Source organism: Nerophis ophidion, linkage group LG06 (assembly GCF_033978795.1).
Source record: "Nerophis ophidion isolate RoL-2023_Sa linkage group LG06, RoL_Noph_v1.0, whole genome shotgun sequence".
Taxonomy (NCBI): domain Eukaryota; kingdom Metazoa; phylum Chordata; class Actinopteri; order Syngnathiformes; family Syngnathidae; genus Nerophis; species Nerophis ophidion.
The window spans coordinates 2,898,657-2,916,860 of NC_084616.1; the positions used below are offsets into that span (position 1 = coordinate 2,898,657).

General features: G+C 40.7%; 1 protein-coding gene and 1 long non-coding RNA gene across 6 annotated transcripts in view; one reads left to right on the forward strand and one right to left on the reverse strand.

Moving 5' to 3' along the window:
• Positions 1-18,204, reverse strand: part of LOC133554079 (paired box protein Pax-7-like) — a 109,768-nt gene that overhangs the window by 35,605 nt on the left and 55,959 nt on the right. For all 5 annotated transcript variants that reach the window (XM_061902465.1, XM_061902461.1, XM_061902463.1 and 2 more), the window contains exons 5-7: positions 17,482-17,681; positions 17,196-17,361; positions 12,042-12,241 (exon numbers count right to left, since the gene is read on the reverse strand). In XM_061902465.1, coding sequence (XP_061758449.1) covers positions 12,042-12,241; positions 17,196-17,361; positions 17,482-17,681 — 566 coding nt within the window. The remainder of the gene's footprint in view (positions 1-12,041; positions 12,242-17,195; positions 17,362-17,481; positions 17,682-18,204) is intronic.
• Positions 1-18,204, forward strand: part of LOC133554080 (uncharacterized) — an 89,862-nt gene that overhangs the window by 4,929 nt on the left and 66,729 nt on the right. The gene's annotated exons all lie outside the window — the stretch shown is intronic.

Genomic DNA, 18,204 nt, shown 5'->3' on the forward strand with positions numbered 1-18,204 from the left:
GTCTCTCACACTATTATGTTAGATCCACTATGGACTGGACTCTCACACTATTATTTTAGATCCACTATGGACTGGACTCTCACACTATTATGTTAGATCCACTATGGACTGGACTCTCACTATTATGTTGGATCCACTATGGACTAGACTCTCACACTATTATGTTAGATCCACTATGGACTGGACTCTTACTATTATGTTAGATCCACTATGGACTGGACTCTTACTATTATGTTAGATCCACTATGGACTGGACTCTCTCACTATTATGTTAGATCCACTATGGACTGGACTCTCACTATTATGTTGGATCCACTATGGACTAGACTCTCACACTATTATGTTAGATCCACTATGGACTGGACTCTCTCACTATTATGTTAGATCCACTATGGACTGGACTCTCACTATTATGTTAGATCCACTATGGACTGGACTCTCACACTATTATGTTAGATCCACTATGGACTGGACTCTCACACTATTATGTTAGATCCACTATGGACTGGACTCTCACACTATTATGTTAGATCCACTATGGACTGGACTCTCACACTATTATGTTAGATCCACTCGACATCCATTGCACTGATCACCCATGGGGGGTCCCTGCATCTGCGGTCCCCTCCAAGGTTTCTCATTGTCCCATTGGGTTGAGTTTTTCCTTGCCCTGATGTGGGATCTGAGTGAAGGATGTCGTCGTGGCTTGTGCAGCCTTTTGAGACACTGGTGATTTAGGGCTGTAGAAGTAAACATTGATTGATTGATTAATACTTATTAATCAGCTAATCAGCCTGACAAAGCCTAAGGTTTATGTGATAGATACATAATAATAATTATGATTAACACATGTTTTCTCATCAAGTTCATCCTGTTAAACTGTAAGTAGGTTCGGGGTAATTATTGAATACATTTAAATTCAAAAGTAAGATTCCTAATTTGGTGTTAATATTTGTACAGGAAAGGTTTGGCCCTGAGATAAAAGTTAAGAACCTCTGACTTAGAGCACAGCTGTAACTTCCTGGCTTTAAACCTGCAGAAAATCTTTCTTCTCTGCCCCTTAAAAGCAGTTAGGGTAAAATAGTATCTAAACATCAGACAATTATACTAGAAAATAGGGAAAAGCTGCTGATGTTGTTTTTGACTGAGAAGCACATTAAGAGCAAATATGTTCAAATAATATCCAAACAGCAGACATTTACACAAGAAAACAAGGAGAAGTTGCTAATGATGTGTTTGATGGAGAAGCACCTAAAGCAGATATGTTAAAATTGCATCAAAATAGCAGACATTTATACAAGAAAATAAGGAAAAGCGACTGCTGGTGTGTTGGATGCAGAAGCAACTTGAAGCAGATATGATAAAATAACATCCAAACGGCAGACATTTATACAAGAAAATAAGGAAAAGCTGCTGCTGGTGTGTTTGATGCAGAAGCAACTTGAAGCAGATATGTTAAAATAACATCCAAACGGCAGACATTTATACAAGAAAATAAGGAAAAGCTGCTGATGTTGTGTTTGACGCAGAAGCACCTTTGAAGCAGATATGATAAAATAATATCCAAACGGCAGACAATTATACAAGAAAATTAGAAAAAGCTGCAGATGGTGTGTTTGATGAAGACTCAACGTGAAGCAGGTGTGTTAAAATAACATCCAAACGGCAGACATTTATACAACAAAATAAGGAAAAGCTGCTGATGTTGTATTTGACGGAGAAGGAACTTGAAGGAGATATGTTAAAATAACATCCAAATGGTATATATTTATACAGGACAATATGGAAACGCTGCTGATGTTGTGTTTGACGGAGAAGCAACTTGAAGCAGATGTGTTAAAATAACATCCAAACGGCAGACATTTAAACAGGAAAATAAAGAAACGCTGCTGATGTTGTGTTTGACGGAGAAGCAACTAGAAGCAGATGTGTTAAAATAACATCCAAACGGCAGACATTTATACAAGAAAATAAGGAAAAGCTGTTGATGTTGTGTTTGACGCAGAAGCACCTTTGAAGCAGATATGATAAAATAATATCCAAACGGCATACATTTATACAAGAAAATTAGAAAAAGCTGCTGATGGTGTGTTTGATGAAGAATCAACGTGAAGCAGATGTGTTAAAATAAAATCCAAACGGCAGACATTTATACAACATGGGGCGGTTTAGCTCGGTTGGTAGAGTGGCCGTGCCAGCAACTTGAGGGTTGCAGGTTCGATTCCCGCTTCCGCCATCCTAGTCACTGCCGTTGTGTCCTTGGGCAAGACACTTTACCCACCTGCTCCCAGTGCCACCCACACTGGTTTGAATGTAACTTAGATATTGGGTTTCACTATGTAAAGCGCTTTGAGTCACTAGAGAAAAAGCGCTATATAAATATAATTCACTTCACAACAAAATAAGGAAAAGCTGCTGATGTTTTATTTGACGGAGAAGGAACTTGAAGGAGATATGTTAAAATAACGTCCAAACGGCACATATTTATACAGGACAATATGGAAACGCTGCTGATGTTGTGTTTGACGGAGAAGCAACTTGAAGCAGATATGTTGAAATAACATCCAAACGGCAGACATTTAAACAGGAAAATAAAGAAACGCTGCTGATGTTGTGTTGGATGGAGAAGCAACTTGAAGCAGAAATGTTACAATAATGTCCAAACGGCAGACATTTATACTCGAAAATGTGGAAACGCTGCTGATGGTGTGTTTGATGCAGGTATGTCATTATTATTACATGACATGCATGTTATGTTTCTTATCTGAAAGTGAGTTTTTCTTTTTGAAAGGCATGCGTTTGAATTGACTTGATGATTTGAGATAAAAGTGTTGTGAGCCAATTCAGCTCCTAAGTTGCATGATTGTGTAGATGTTGTGTACAGCACACAAATACATGGGAGAGGGAGAGAGAGACATTTGGGGGAGGGGGTAATATGCGTGAAGAGGCCCACCTTATCTCAGGCCGACAGTTGTCTGGGAAGAGGCCTGAGCTGGTAGGCAGGCAGGCCTGGGGATATGGATCAAAGAGACAGAAGGAGGGAACCAAAGCAGCTCTGATCCCCCAACACTATCCTCGCTCGCTCGCCCTCACATCAAATAGCAGCCATTCCAACGCAGGCCACCAAATCTCTCACAACAAACCGGAGAGGAAATGCTTTTCTGTTTTGGACTTGTGTGACGTGTTGACGTTTTGGGGTCACTGTGGGAAAAGTCCCTGCACCTGTCGTTAGATCACCTGGAGCAGGGGTGTCCAAAGTGCGGCCCGCAGCTCATGTTCGACTCAAAATACTATCACCAAAAAAACAACAACAACAACCATACAGGTAAAGTTGCAATGTTGACTCTAAAAACACAAAGCTGCCATGAAGGCTATTTTCTTTCTTTAAAACTGTCCTTGCTCCAAAAATAATAATGGATCAAAATCAATGTTATGAATTATTGACATATTCAATGCTTCAATTACTTCACATCAAATATTAGTAAAGTGAAGTGAATTATATTTATATAGCGCTTTTTCTCTAGTGACTCAAAGCGCTTTACATAGTGAAACCCAATATCTAAGTTACATTCAAACCAGTGTGGGTGTTACTGGGAGCAGGTGGGTAAAGTGGCTTGCCCAAGGACACAACGGCAGTGACTAGGTTGGCAGAAGCGGGAATCGAACCTGCAACCCTCAAGTTGTTGGCACGGCCACTCTACCAACCGAGCTAAACCGCCCACTTTGAAATATGATTTGGGGTAAATATTGCATATTTTGTGTTTTTGTCATGAAGAACAACATTTACATGACAAAAAGGGCAAATTACAAACAAAAAAAAACAACATTATTGACACACAAATCTGAAGTTGATCCAGAGACGCAAGTGTTGAAAGTAAAAAATAATAATGTATGACTTTTATGAATGGGCCCTTTTGGACCCTAGGAAGTTTCTGGGCTTTTTCTTTAAAACTGTCATCGTTCAAAAAATATTAATGAATCGAAATCAATGTTCCGAATTATTGACTTATTCAATGCTTCAATTACTTCACATCAAATATCACACTTTGAAATATTTTGCAAGGGACATATTGCATATTTTGTGTTTTTGCCATAAAAAAGTTTTTACTGACATAAAAGGCATAAAACAGACAAAAAAACATAATCGACACATGAATCTGAAGTGGATCTACAGACTTAAATGTTAAAAATAAAAAAAAATAATGTATGAATTTTATGAATGGGCCCTTTTGGACCCTGGGAATTTTGTGGGATTTTTCTTTAAAACTGTCATTGCTCCAAATATAATAATGAATCAAAATCCATGTTGTTATGAATTATTGATCTATTCAATGCTTCAATACTTCACATCAAATATCACACTTTGAAATATTTTGGAGGGGAACTATTGCATATTTTGTGTTTTTGCCATTTAAAAAGTATTTGCTTTTGTTAACAAAAAGGGCATAAAAAATAACATTAAATATTGTAAAAACGTATTCTCAACGGATACATTTATCCAGGAAGTTTGAGGTCTGAAAGTAAATAAAAACCAAAACAACTTATTTTAACACTTTTATGAGTCGGGCACTGAGGATTTTTTAAAACTGTCATTGCTGAAAAAATAATAATGAGTCAATGTTGTTATCAATTATTGACCTGTGCAAGACATTTACCCCCAACTTTGAAATAGTTGGGGGTAAAATATTTTGTGTGTTTGCCATATAAAAAAAACCCCAAAGTTTTTAATGACAAAAAGGGCATAAAAAAACAAATATATTATTGACGGATAAATCTGAAGTTGATCTAAAGATTTAAGTAGTGAGAGTAAAAAAAATAATGTATGACTTTTTATGAGTGTGGTCCATTTGGACCGTGGGAATTTTGTGGGATTTTTCTTAAAAACTATCATTGCTCCAAAAATAATAATTAATCAAAATCCATGTCGTTATGAATTATTCACCTAATTAAGGCTCCAATTACTTCACATCAATTTGAATTATTTTGGAGGGGAAATAATGCATATTTTGTGTTTTTTCAATAAAAAACAAAATGTGTTTTTGTTAAAAAAAAAGGCATTAAAAACCCCCAAAATATTGTAAAAACGTATAATCAACGGACACTTTTATCCAGAGAGTTTGAGCTCTGAAAGTAAAAAACAAAACAAAAACGTGTATGACTTATTTTAACACTTATAAGTGGGGCCCTTTTGGGTCCCTGAGGATTTAAAAACAGTTTTCAATAACAATAAAGGAATAAAACAAACAAAAATAATAATACAAACTTAAAATAGACGGATCAGATGTTAAAAAAATAATGCATGACTTATTTCAACGCTTTTATGAGTGGAGCCCTGAGGATTTTAGTCGGCTTTTTTTCAGACAGTAGTTGAAATAACAATGAATCAAAATCACAGTTATGAATTATTGACCTACTAAATGCTCCAGTTACTTTACATCAAATATTCTTGTTCTAAGTTTATTTGAGGGAAAATGTTGCATATTTTGTGTTTTGGACATTAAAAATCCAAGTTTTCGATGACAAAATAGGAATAAAACAAACAAAAAACAAATAAATTAAAACAACTTATAATAGACGAATATATCAGAGGTCTATCCAGAGATTGAAAGTAAAAAAATAATGTATGACTTATTTTATTATTCTGCATGCTATGATGATAATTCTGCAGGATATGATGATAATTCTGCAGGGTATGATAATTATTCTGCAGGGTATGATGATTATTCTGCAGGGTATGATGATTATTCTGCAGGGTATGATGATTATTCTGCAGGGTATGATGATTATTCTGCAGGGTATAATGATTATTCTGCAGGATATGATGATTATTCTGCAGGGTATGATGATTATTCTGCAGGGTATGATGATTATTCTGCAGGGTATGATGATTATTCTGCAGGATATGATGATTATTCTGCAGGGTATGATGATTATTCTGCAGGGTATGATGATTATTCTGCAGGATATGATGATTATTCTGCAGGATATGATGATTATTCTGAAGCCTACTGCTTATTGTACGCCTGATTTTCCTGTGAAGCTGTCTGTTGGCAACACGCTCCAAGAAAGCAGGGATCCATTTTCCTCTTTTTTCCATGAATGCAAAGCTCCATTTTCCTCTTTTTCTCTCCCCGATGGAGTGTGACCCACATGTCTAAGACGTGTCTCTGCTCCACCACTCATCTGAGCGCTCTAAGTCACACCCCAATAGACGTCACACGCTTCACCATGCTACATATTCACTAGGCTACATCTTTTCTATGCTACATCTTTTGACAAACAAATGACTAATGTGCAGGACGCGGGTTCTCAGGAGGATAAAAGAAATTGAACAAAAAACACTGTCCACTGTAGTGGACGTTATTATTCGGGAGGATGCAAGAAAGACCAATAACAAATGTCCACTGCAGAGGACGCTCACTCCACCAAAAAACAGATATGTCCTGCAGAGGACGTTGGCATTCAGGAGGATACAAGAAAGACCAAAAAGCAAATGTCCACTGCAGAGGACATTAGTGTTCAGGAAGATACAAGAAAGACCCAAAACAAATATGTCCATTGCAGAAGACGTTAGTATTCAGGAGTATAAAAGGTTGACCAAAAACAAGTGTCCACTGCAGAGGACACAAGGTCTCACAAGGATTAACTAGACCACAAACAAGTGTCCACTGCAGGGGACACAAGGTCTCAAGAGGATAAACTAGACCACAAACAATTGTCCACTGCAGAGGACACAAGGTCTCACGAGGATAAACTAGACCACAAACAAGTGTCCACTGCAGGGGACACAAGGTCTCACGAGGATAAACTAGACCACAAACAAGTGTCCACTGCAGAGGACACAAGGTCTCACGAGGATAAACTAGACCACAAACAAGTGTCCACTGTAGAGGACACAAGGTCTCAAGAGGATAAATTAGACCACAAACAAGTGTCCACTGCAGAGGATACAAGGTCTCAAGAGGATAAACTAGACCACAAACAATTGTCCACTGCAGAGGACACAAGGTCTCATTAAGATTAACTAGACCACAAACAAGTGTCCACTGCAGAGGACACAAGGTCTCAAGAGGATAAACTAGACCACAAACAAGTGTCCACTGCAGGGGACACAAGGTCTCAAGAGGATAAATTAGACCACAAACAAGTGTCCACTGCAGAGGACACAAGGTCTCAAGAGGATTAACTAGACCACAAACATATGTCCACTGCAGAGGACGTACAATACTAAGACAACCCTGACAGATATTTATTGACCTAAATAAAACCTCAGTAAAAAATGAAATGTCATGCATTAAATATGTGATAGTATCACGCTGTAAAGTTATTTGGTGAAAGGATCAGATGATTATTGATCACTGCCAGGCGGACTTGGACTAATGTTGAGGTGGTTGTCAGACTTGGACTAATGTTGAGGTGGTTGTCAGACTTGGACTAATGTTGAGGTGGTTGTCAGACTTGGACTAATGTTGAGGTGGTTGTCAGACTTGGACTAATGTTGAGGTGGTTGTCAGACTTGGACTAATGTTGAGGTGGTTGTCAGACTTGGACTAATGTTGAGGTGGTTGTCAGACTTGGACTAATGTTGAGGTGGTTGTCAGACTTGGACTAATGTTGAGGTGGTTGTCAGACTTGGACTAATGTTGAGGTGGTTGTCGGACTTGGACTAATGTTGAGGTGGTTGTCAGACTTGCACTAATGTTGAGGTGGTTGTCAGACTTGGACTATTGTTGAGGTGGTTGCCAGACTTGGACTAATGTTGAGGTGGTTGCCAGACTTGGACTAATGTTGAGGTGGTTGTCAGACTTGGACTAATGTTGAGGTGGTTGTCAGACTTGGACTAATGTTGAGGTGGTTGTCAGACTTGGACTATTGTTGAGGTGGTTGTCAGACTTGGACTAATGTTGAGGTGGTTGTCAGACTTGGACTAATGTTGAGGTGGTTGTCAGACTTGGACTAATGTTGAGGTGGTTGTCAGACTTGGACTAATGTTGAGGTGGTTGTCAGACTTGGACTAATGTTGAGGTGGTTGTCAGACTTGGACTAATGTTGAGGTGGTTGTCAGACTTGGACTAATGTTGAGGTGGTTGTCAGACTTGGACTAATGTTGAGGTGGTTGCCAGACTTGGACTAATGTTGAGGTGGTTGTCAGACTTGGACTAATGTTGAGGTGGTTGTCAGACTTGGACTAATGTTGAGGTGGTTGTCAGACTTGGACTAATGTTGAGGTGGTTGTCAGACTTGGACTAATGTTGAGGTGGTTGTCAGACTTGGACTATTGTTGAGGTGGTTGTCAGACTTGGACTAATGTTGAGGTGGTTGCCAGACTTGGACTAATGTTGAGGTGGTTGTCAGACTTGGACTATTGTTGAGGTGGTTGCCAGACTTGGACTATTGTTGAGGTGGTTGCCAGACGTGGTGAAGTATGCAGCATTGAGCCTGACAATATAATGCTATGCTAATCCTGGGTGTCGAGCAAGGCTATGTTCTTCAGGAGTGAGATGTTCCTCAATGTTTCTTGATAAACATGCGGGCGTCTTTTTGTCCTATTAAGCTCCTCCAACACCATTAAACACGTGCTGCAGAGACACCTCTCTTATCCCCAACAACAGCAAATCCCTTTTTGTCAGAAATCCTCACGTCGCCTGTCTTGTCAACCGACCGACGGCAGGCAAGCCGATTTGGGGAAAAGAGAAAAAAAAAAGGAGATAAAAACTGCAAATGAAATTAATGAAGAGTGCGTTGGAGTGATTGTTTACATTTGTGGAGGTGCTTTTAGTATATTTGTAATGATTTATTTGTACTTCTTTAGGATTTCATTTTAGCAGTGACGTGTAAATGACGCCTCAGTGAGTGTTTGACACATTCACTAACTGTATTTACACTAGCGACCCTAAAACCCTTCTTTTTAAAAAAAAACTTTTTTTTAGATATATGTGTGCTAGTTTTTATTTCTTTTATTATTTTTTTTACTTGTTGGGGGCAGCTATTTGTGGTTTTAGCATTGTTTTGGTTTTGTGTTTTTTAGATGCACTGTAGCACTTTGACATTGTTTGCGCAATGTACAAATAAAATCTATTATTATTATTATTATTATTATATATCTTTTCCGCAGGACCGGACACACTTGCAACAATTAGTGAGTTTTGATGCAAGTTAAGTGCCTGTAAAACGCGATCCACTAATGATAAACAAAGAAATTCCGATAGGGTCTTGGCAGCTTTTCAATGTCAATCAATCAATCAATCAATGTTTATTTATATAGCCCCAAATCACAAATGTCTCAAAGGACTGCACAAATCATTACGACTACAACATCCTCGGAAGAACCCACTAAAGGGCAAGGAAAACTCACACCCAGTGGGCAGGGAGAATTCACATCCAGTGGGACGCCAGTGACAATGCTGACTATGAGAAACCTTGGAGAGGACCTCAGATGTGGGCAACCCCCCCCTATAGGGGGGATTTGCTGCCGGGGGCCTAGAAGATACTGCTGGGGCCCTAGAAGATACTGCTGGGGCCCTAGAAGATACTGCTGGGGCCCTAGAAGATACTGCTGGGGCCCTAGAAGATACTGCCAGGGCCTTAGAAGACACTGCCGGGACCCTAGAAGATACTGCCGTGGCCCTAGAAGAAACTGCCGGGGCCCTAGAAGATACTGCCGGGGCCCTAGAAGACACTGTCGGGACCCAAGAAATATACTGCCGGAGCCCTAGAAGATACTGCCGCGACCCTAGAAGATACTGCTGGAGACCTAGAAGATATCTGGCTCCACCGCTTTAGTCCTCATTTTTGCGCCGAAAAAAACTTCTGTAGGACTTAAGTTCCAGACTTCTTCTGTTCGTTAGGTATTGTCATTACTGCCACGTGTGGTGGAAAAGTGTATTACAACTGAGGCCCAGAGATATTCTTTTGGTGGCTCTCTAGGAAGCACTCATGGCCCAACACTGGAAAAGACCAAAATATTTTTTTTGTATTCTACTCTTTTTATAATATTTTCTAATAAAACATGTGCTATTTGTAACATACTCTATGTCCTATTCTATTTATATGATTATGTAATGAAGCGCTTTTCTAGACGTTCAAAGCGCTCCACAGAGAAGTGAGAAGCCATCATTCATTCACACCTGGTGGTGGTAAGCTACATTTGTAGCCACAGCTGCCCTGGGGTGGACTGTCGGAAGTGTGGCTGCCAGTTCGCACCTAATCATTCATCATTTTTTTACCAGTGTGAGCGGCACTGGGGTAAAGGATGAAGTGTCTTGCCCAAGGACACAAAGGCAGCGAATTGGATGTCAAGAGGCATGGAGCAAACCTGCAACCCTCAGGTTTTTGGTATGGCTGCTCCACCCACCATGCCATGCTGCCCCGATATATACATGTACAAACCCCGTTTCCATATGAGTTGGGAAATTGTGTTAGATGTAAATATAAACAGAATACAATGATTTGCAAATCCTTTTCAAGCCATATTCAGTTGAATATGCTACAAAGACAACATATTTGATGTTCAAACTCATAAACTTTATTTTTTTTTTTAGCAAATAATAATTAACTTAGAATTTCATGGCTGCAACACGTGCCAAAGTTGTTGGGAAAGGGCATGTTCACCACTGTGTAACATCACATTTTCTTTTAACAACACTCAATAAACGTTTGGGAACTGAGGAAACTAATATTTGAAGCTTTGAAAGTGGAATTCTTTACCATTCTTGCTTGATGTACAGCTTAAGTTGTTCAACAGTCCGGGGTCTTGTTGTCGTATTTTGCGCCCCACATTTTCGATGGGAGACACGCCTGGACTGCAAGCGGGCCAGGAAAGTACCCGCAATCTTTTTTTTTTTACAAAGCCACGCTGTTGTAACACGTTTCTTGGCATTATTTTGCTGCAATAAGCAGGGGCGTCCATGATAACGTTGCTGGGATGACAACATATGTTGCTCCGAAACCTGTATGGACCATTCAGCATTAATGGTGCCTTCACAGATGTGTAAGTTACCCATGCCTTGGCCACTAATACACCCCCATACCATCACACATGCTGGCTTATGAACTTTGCGCCTATAACAATCTGGATGGTTATTTTCCTCTTTGTCCACAGTTTCCAAATATAATTTGAAATGGGGACTCGTCAGACCATAGAACACTTTTCCACTTTGCATCAGTCCATCTTAGATGAGCTCGGGCCCAGCGAAGCCGGCGGCATTCCTGGGTGTTGTTGATGAATGACTTTCGCTTTGCATAGTAGAGTTTTAACTTGGACTTACAGATGTAGCGAGCAACTGTAGTTACTGACAGTGGTTTTCTGAAGTGTTCCTGAGCCCATGTGGTGATATCCTTTACACACTGATGTTGCTTTTTGATGCAGTACCGCCTGAGGGATCAAAGGTCCGTAATATCATCGCTTATGTGCAGTGATTTCTCCAGATTCTCTGAACATTTTGATGATTTTACGGACCGTAGATGGTAAAATCCCTAAATTCCTTGCAATAGCTCGTTGAGAAATGTTGTTCTAAAACTTTTCAACAATTTGCTTACAAAGTGGTGACCCTCACCCCATCCTTGTTTGTGAATTACTTAGCATTTCATGGAAGCTGCTTTTATAGCCAATTATGGCACCCACCTGTTCCCAATTAGCCTGCACACCTGTGGGATGTTCCAAATAAGTGTTTGATGAGTATTCCTCAACTTTATCAGTATTTATTGCCACCTTTCCTAACTTCTTTGTCACGTGTTGCTGGCATCAAATTCTAAAGTGAATGATTTGCAAAAAAAAAATAAAGTTTATGAGTTTGGACATCAAATATGTTGTCTTTGTAGCATATTCAACTGAATATGGCTTGAAAAGGATTTACAAATCATTGCATTCTGTTTATATTTACATCTAACACAATTTCCCAACTAATATGGAAACGGGGTTTGTATATACTATAGTTCCTGTGCTACTCATTGGGCTGAATGCGGCTGCTAAATGACATTAAAAAGCTTGAAATGAGTCAATGACTGATCATGCATGCACAAAGAGGAAGAAGGACTGTTACCTGCGGGGGAAGCCCGGTACTGACGGAGTTCACGTGGCCCCCGGGTGCCGTGGAGGCCATGAAAGTGTCCGAGTAGCCAGAAAAGCCGTGTCGATTAGAAGCGAGGCCGTAGGTGGAACTGCTGTCACTGCTGGCCAGACCACTTTGGTGCACCGTGGACGGAGGAAGCGGTTGGGGTCTGTGAACTGTTCCTCCGCCGTCTGAGGAGAAACAACAGCAGTGTTCACTATTTGGCCTGAAATTCATATTGCGATAAATCTCAATTGCAAATTGGATAACATCTCGGAGAAGCTTTCCAGTCTGCAAGGCGAAATCGTAGTCAATTCAACAGCCAGAATGGACGATTAGTGGATGTGTTTGCTCCTTCAATCCAATCCACTTTGTATTTATAACACATTTAAACAACAAAACATGTTTTAAAAGTGCTGCACAACATTATTAAAAGCAATATTCAAATATTATCCTTAGCACCACTGATGACTGAATAAAAACACAAATAAATAAATATAAAAGCAATATAAAAATACATATGATTAAAAACGATTTTAAAGGGTAAAACCAATTAAAACAATAAATAATAGTCAACATTTTAAAACACAGACGACCACACAGAGAAGAAAAGTGGGTCTTGAGACTGGACAAAAAACACTCCACTGTTGGAGCAGTTGGAACATGGAGGGGCCGAGTGTTCCAGAGCTTAGGACCAAAGAGAAGGCCCTGTCTCCCCTGGTTTTAAGTCTCGTCTTGGCCATCCTTATCTACAATTTGGCTCCTTTTGCAATGTTCTTTGTAAGACCGTGCTGTAAAGACCCCAGCGAGACCAGTGCAGCGAAAGATGCTCTGAAAAATCCACCCTCCCCTTCTTAAAAGACAACTGGGATGTTGACTCAGTTCTGAGGCCCCCAGTAAAACATGGACTACTACACGGTTACGCACACATACCCCCACTCCCTGCCTGCGACCCCTTGCAATATGATGGCTTATGAAGCAGCTCCTTGATAGCTAAGTCTCAAGTTTTGTGTGTTCATTTGTGCTTATTGTTGCTCAAGGTTTTTTCCTGGTCTCAAACTGAGTGTGCTAAGCACATATTTGGTTGTCTCGCTACTTTACAATCAGGCTAGCTAGCGGTTATCATGGCATTTTGTCTCTGTCCCACGTTTATCTAGTCCTCCAGTCCTCCAGTGATAATGCTACTTGTAAGAATAGTTTATCTGCTGCCACATAGGTGCTGGAGAGAGGTTTTGAGGTGGTTTTGGCAACGTAGTCTTTTTTTCACCTTTGCTAACGTTCTCTGTGGTGGACATGAGGACTTATTCATTTTTCATCTAAAATGATGACGATGTGAGGGTTGGACTCCGCCAAGGCTGCCCTTTGTCACCGACTCTGTTCATAACTTTTATGGACAGAATTTCTAGGTGCAGTCAAGGCGTTGAGGGGTTCTGGTTTGGTGGCTGCAGGATTAGGTCTCTGCTTTTTCCAGATGATGTGGTCCTGATGACTTCATCTGGCCAGGATCTTCAACTCTCACTGGATCGGTTCGCAAGTCCACGGTTCTCTCCCGGAAAAGGGTGAAGTGCCATCTCCGGGTTGGGGAGGAGACCCTGCCCCAAGTGGAGGAGTTCAAGTACCTCGGAGTCTTGTTCACGAGTGAGAGAAGAGTGGATCGTGAGATCGACAGGCGGATCGGTGCGGCGTCTTCAGTAATGTTGTATCGATCCGTTGTGGTGAAGAAGGAGCTGAGCCGGAAGGCAAAGCTCTCAATTTACCGGTCGATCTACGTTCCCATCCTCACCTATGGTCATGAGCTTTGGGTTATGACCGAAAGGATAAGATCACGGGTACAAGCGGCCCAAATGAGTTTGGGTCTCTCCCTTAGAGATAGGGTGAGAAGCTCTGCCATCCGGGAGGAACTCAAAGTAAAGCCGCTGCTCCTCCACATGGAGAGGAGCCAGATGAGGTGGTTCGGGCATCTGGTCAGGATGCCACCCGAACGCCTCCCTAGGGAGGTGTTTAGGGCACGTCCAACCGGTAGGAGGCCACGGGGAAGACCCAGGACACGTTGGGAAGACTATGTCTCCCGGCTGGCCTGGGAACGCCTCGGGATCCCCCGGGAAGAGCTAGACCAAGTGGCTGAGGAGAAGGAAGTCTGGGCTTCTCTGCTTAGGCTGCTGCCCCCGCGACCCCACCTCGGATAAGCGGTAGAAGATGGATGGATGGATGGATGAAGAAGATGGTTGATACCATGAATGCAACAGGACGCATGAAAAAAATGGGTGTACTTAATTAAGAATTAAAAATTCTGCATGAAATAGTTACAAAACAGCAAAAGTAGGAATAATTGGAACATCCAATGGATGTACAGTGCAGGCAAGTTGTACTATCATCTGTTTTAAACCGTCTTAAATTAGGAAAAGTGTGTTTCTCTCTCATCGCTGGAAGAATGTAACATTTAAACGTTGTATGGTATTCCGGTACTACTATAGTATCGTGCTACTAATGAATCAAAAACAGTTTTATCCTCTGTTTGAAAAGTACCACTTCCCCATTTTTCGTTCTTTTAACGGGCATGACGGCGTGTCGTAACATTGCTGGTTTTAGGAGCAGAGGTAGCATGTTCAGCAGCGCGCGCACACTGAGTACTTACAAGAACACACAGTGTGTAGACAGAAAAGGGAGAATGGACGCATTTTGGCTTAAAAAGTCAAGATAAAGGTGAAGTTATAACACTGAAACACCCTCAGGAAGAGCTGCTTTAAGACATGGCTAGCTAGCAGCTAACATCCATCCGTGTTTTAGCTACTTCTAAATCACTAATCCTGGTCTTCATGGCGACAAATAAAGTAAGTTCCTTACAAGTAGTATTATCACTGGAGGACGAGGAATAGCTAAACAGGCTTCACTACACACCATAAGAGGATACAATAGCTCACCGGCGTCACCGCTAACAACACATATCGCTCTTCAATGTAAACAAATGCCATGGGTGGATCTACACCTGACATCCACTGTAATGATACCAAGTACAATAACGTATCTAGTCGATACTACTATGATTACATTATTATTTATTATCTTCTTTGTAAAAAATGTATATTATGTTTATAAAGTCAGTTAATATGTCCCTGGACACATGAGGACTTTGAATATGACCAATGTATGATCCTGTAACTGCTTGGTATCAGATCCATACCTAAATGTGTGGTATCATGTAAAACTAATGTCAAGTATCAAATAAAAGAATAATAAGTTATTACATCTCAACAGAAGTGTAGATGGAACATGTTCAAACAGAAAACAGCACGACACCTACCCTTTACCTCAGTATTTCTTAACCATAATATTATTGCTTTATTAGAAAATTACATTTTATTGTATGATCCTGTAACTACTTGGTATCGGATCGATACCTAAATGTGTGGTATCATCCAAAACTAATGTCAAGTATCAAAGAAGAGAAGAATAAGTGATTATTACATTTTAACAGAAGTGTAGATGGAACATGTTCAAACAGAAAATAAGCAGATATTAAAAGTAAATGATCAAATAGATTAATAATATTTTTTTTACAGTTTGTCCCTCATAATGTGTAGAATGTATAAATGACACAATATGTTACTGCAGACTAATTAGGAGTCTTTGTTTGTTTACTTACTACTAAAAGACAAGTTGTCTAGTATGTTCAACTTTTTATTGAAGGACTAAATGACAATAATAAACATATGTTTCATCTACACTAAGATTCTTTGGTTCCAATAAAGACAATATTTAAATATTTAGAAAAGTATTGACACACATTTTGGTACCGATACTAAAATATTGGTATGGGGACAACTCCACTTTTTACCCAATGGAGATGTCCACTGGGAATGACATCAAAAGTAAAAATAAGAATTTTGGCATTGATTCCCCAACAATAATATGAATCTAAATTATATTTATTTTTCTGTGTCTCAGGAGATTCAATCTTAAAGTCCTACTGAAATGAGATGTTCTTATTTAAAGGGGGATAGCAGGTCCATTCTATGTGTCATACTTCATCATTTCGCCATATTGCCATATTTTTGCTGAAAGGATTTAGTAGAGAACATCCACGATAAAGTTGGCAACTTTTGGTCGCTAATAAAAAAGCCTTGCCTGTACCGGAAGTAGCAGACGATGTGTGTGTGACGTCACGGGTTGTGGAGCTCCTCACATCCAAACATTGTTTATAATCATGGCCACCAGCAGCTAGAGCGATTCGGACCGAGAAAGCGACAATTAACCCATTAATTTGAGCGAGGATGAAAGATTCGTGGATGAGGAAAGCTAGAGTGAAGGACTAGAAAAAAAAAAAGACTATACAGTGGGAGCGATTCAGATGTTTTTAGACAAATTTACTAGGATAATTCTGGAAAATCCCTTATCTGCTTATTGTGTTACTACTGTTTTAGTGAGATTATATGGTCGTATCTGTACAACCTGAAGGTCGGCCCCGCACCTTTCTTCAGCACCAGTCGACGGGTGGTGGCGATGCCCATCTCGTCCCTTCGCCAGGGACCCTTTTCGATACACGATCTTTCGAAATGATCGCTGCATAATACACTGTAGTTTGTTTGTGTGGTCCAATCCAACCGTGTTCGTGTGACCGCTCTGTTCCATAGTAAAGCTTCACCGTAATCTTTAGGGAACGTAAACAATGAAACACCGGCTGTGTTTGTGTTGCTAAAGGCTGCCGCAATACACCGCTTCCCACCTACAGCTTTCTTCTTTGACGTCTCCATTATTCATTGAACAAATTGCAAAAGATTCAGCAACACAGATGTCTAGAATACTGTGGAATTATGCGATGAAAAGAGACCACTTATAGCTGTGAACAATGCTGGAACAAAATGTCCTCTACAATGCGTGACGTCACGCACACGCGTCATCATACCGAACGTTTTAGCAGGATACTTCCCGCGAAATTTAAAATTGTAATTTAGTAAACTAACCTGGCCGTATTGGCATGTGTTGCAATGTTAATATTTCATCATTGATATATAAACTATCAGACTGCGTGGTGGCTAGTAGTGGCTTTCAGTAGGCCTTTAAATGTCTGCAATCCAAAGGAGCAGCCAACCCTTGCACAGGTTTCTCTTGCGATTGATGCTGAGAACATATGATGGTGTGCGGTACCTTGAGACAAAAGGTTGCCTGGGTAGCTGGAGTCTGCCAGCTGGTACGTAGGAATGGCGGCCATCCCTGTGGCGGGGAACCCGCTAGGCAACAGGTGGTTGAAAGCTGTTAGCTGATTGGCTCCCGCTTGTTTCCGCCAGCGAGCCCTGCGATTGCTGAACCACACCTGTAAAATACCAAAAACCAGATTGTATTAGTTTCATTCACATTGTTTCTGATCAGCTGGTGGGTTGACTGTGATGTCAGAGAAGAGCAGGAAAGGAAGAAGTGGGCGGTGCCGTGTTACCTGGACGCGCGCCTCTGTGAGTTTGGTCATCTGAGCCAGCTCCTCCCTGGTGTAGATGTCCGGGTAGTGGGTGCGTTCAAAAGCCTTCTCCAGTTCTTCCAGTTGCTCGGCCGTGAAGGTGGTGCGGCTCCTGCGCTGCTTCCTCTTCAGGGGGAGATCCGGCTCAGACTCCACGTCCGACACTTCATCCATCCGACTTCCTGTTCACAGACGCATCCGTGTCAGTTTGGGGTTTTTTTCAGACGCAAAAAGGTTCCCGCAGAACAGTGATCGGTCTTGATAAATCACACTGTGCCTGCTGAATGGTTATTTGAATCTCTCCCCCCCCCCAGTAATGTGGGCGTTCTAAAGCTCAGCATATATTCTTCATGCTCCTGAAGACACACAATCCTAATTCTGCTCACTTAAAGGGGAACATTATCACAATTTCAAAAGGGTTAAAAACAATAAAAATCGGTTCCCAGTGGCTTGTTGTATTTTTTGAAGTTTTTTTCAAAATGTTACCGGTCTCGGAATATCCCTAAATAAAGCTTTAAAGTGCCTTATTTTCGACTCTCTGTGAAGACACTGGCCATTTCCCTGTGACGTCATACAGTGCTGCCAATGTAAACAAACAATGGGAATACCACAGCAAGATATAGTGTCATGGGCTCGGATTCAAACTCGGATTTCAGCGACTTAAGCGATTCAACAGATTACGCATGTATTGAAACAGATGGTTGG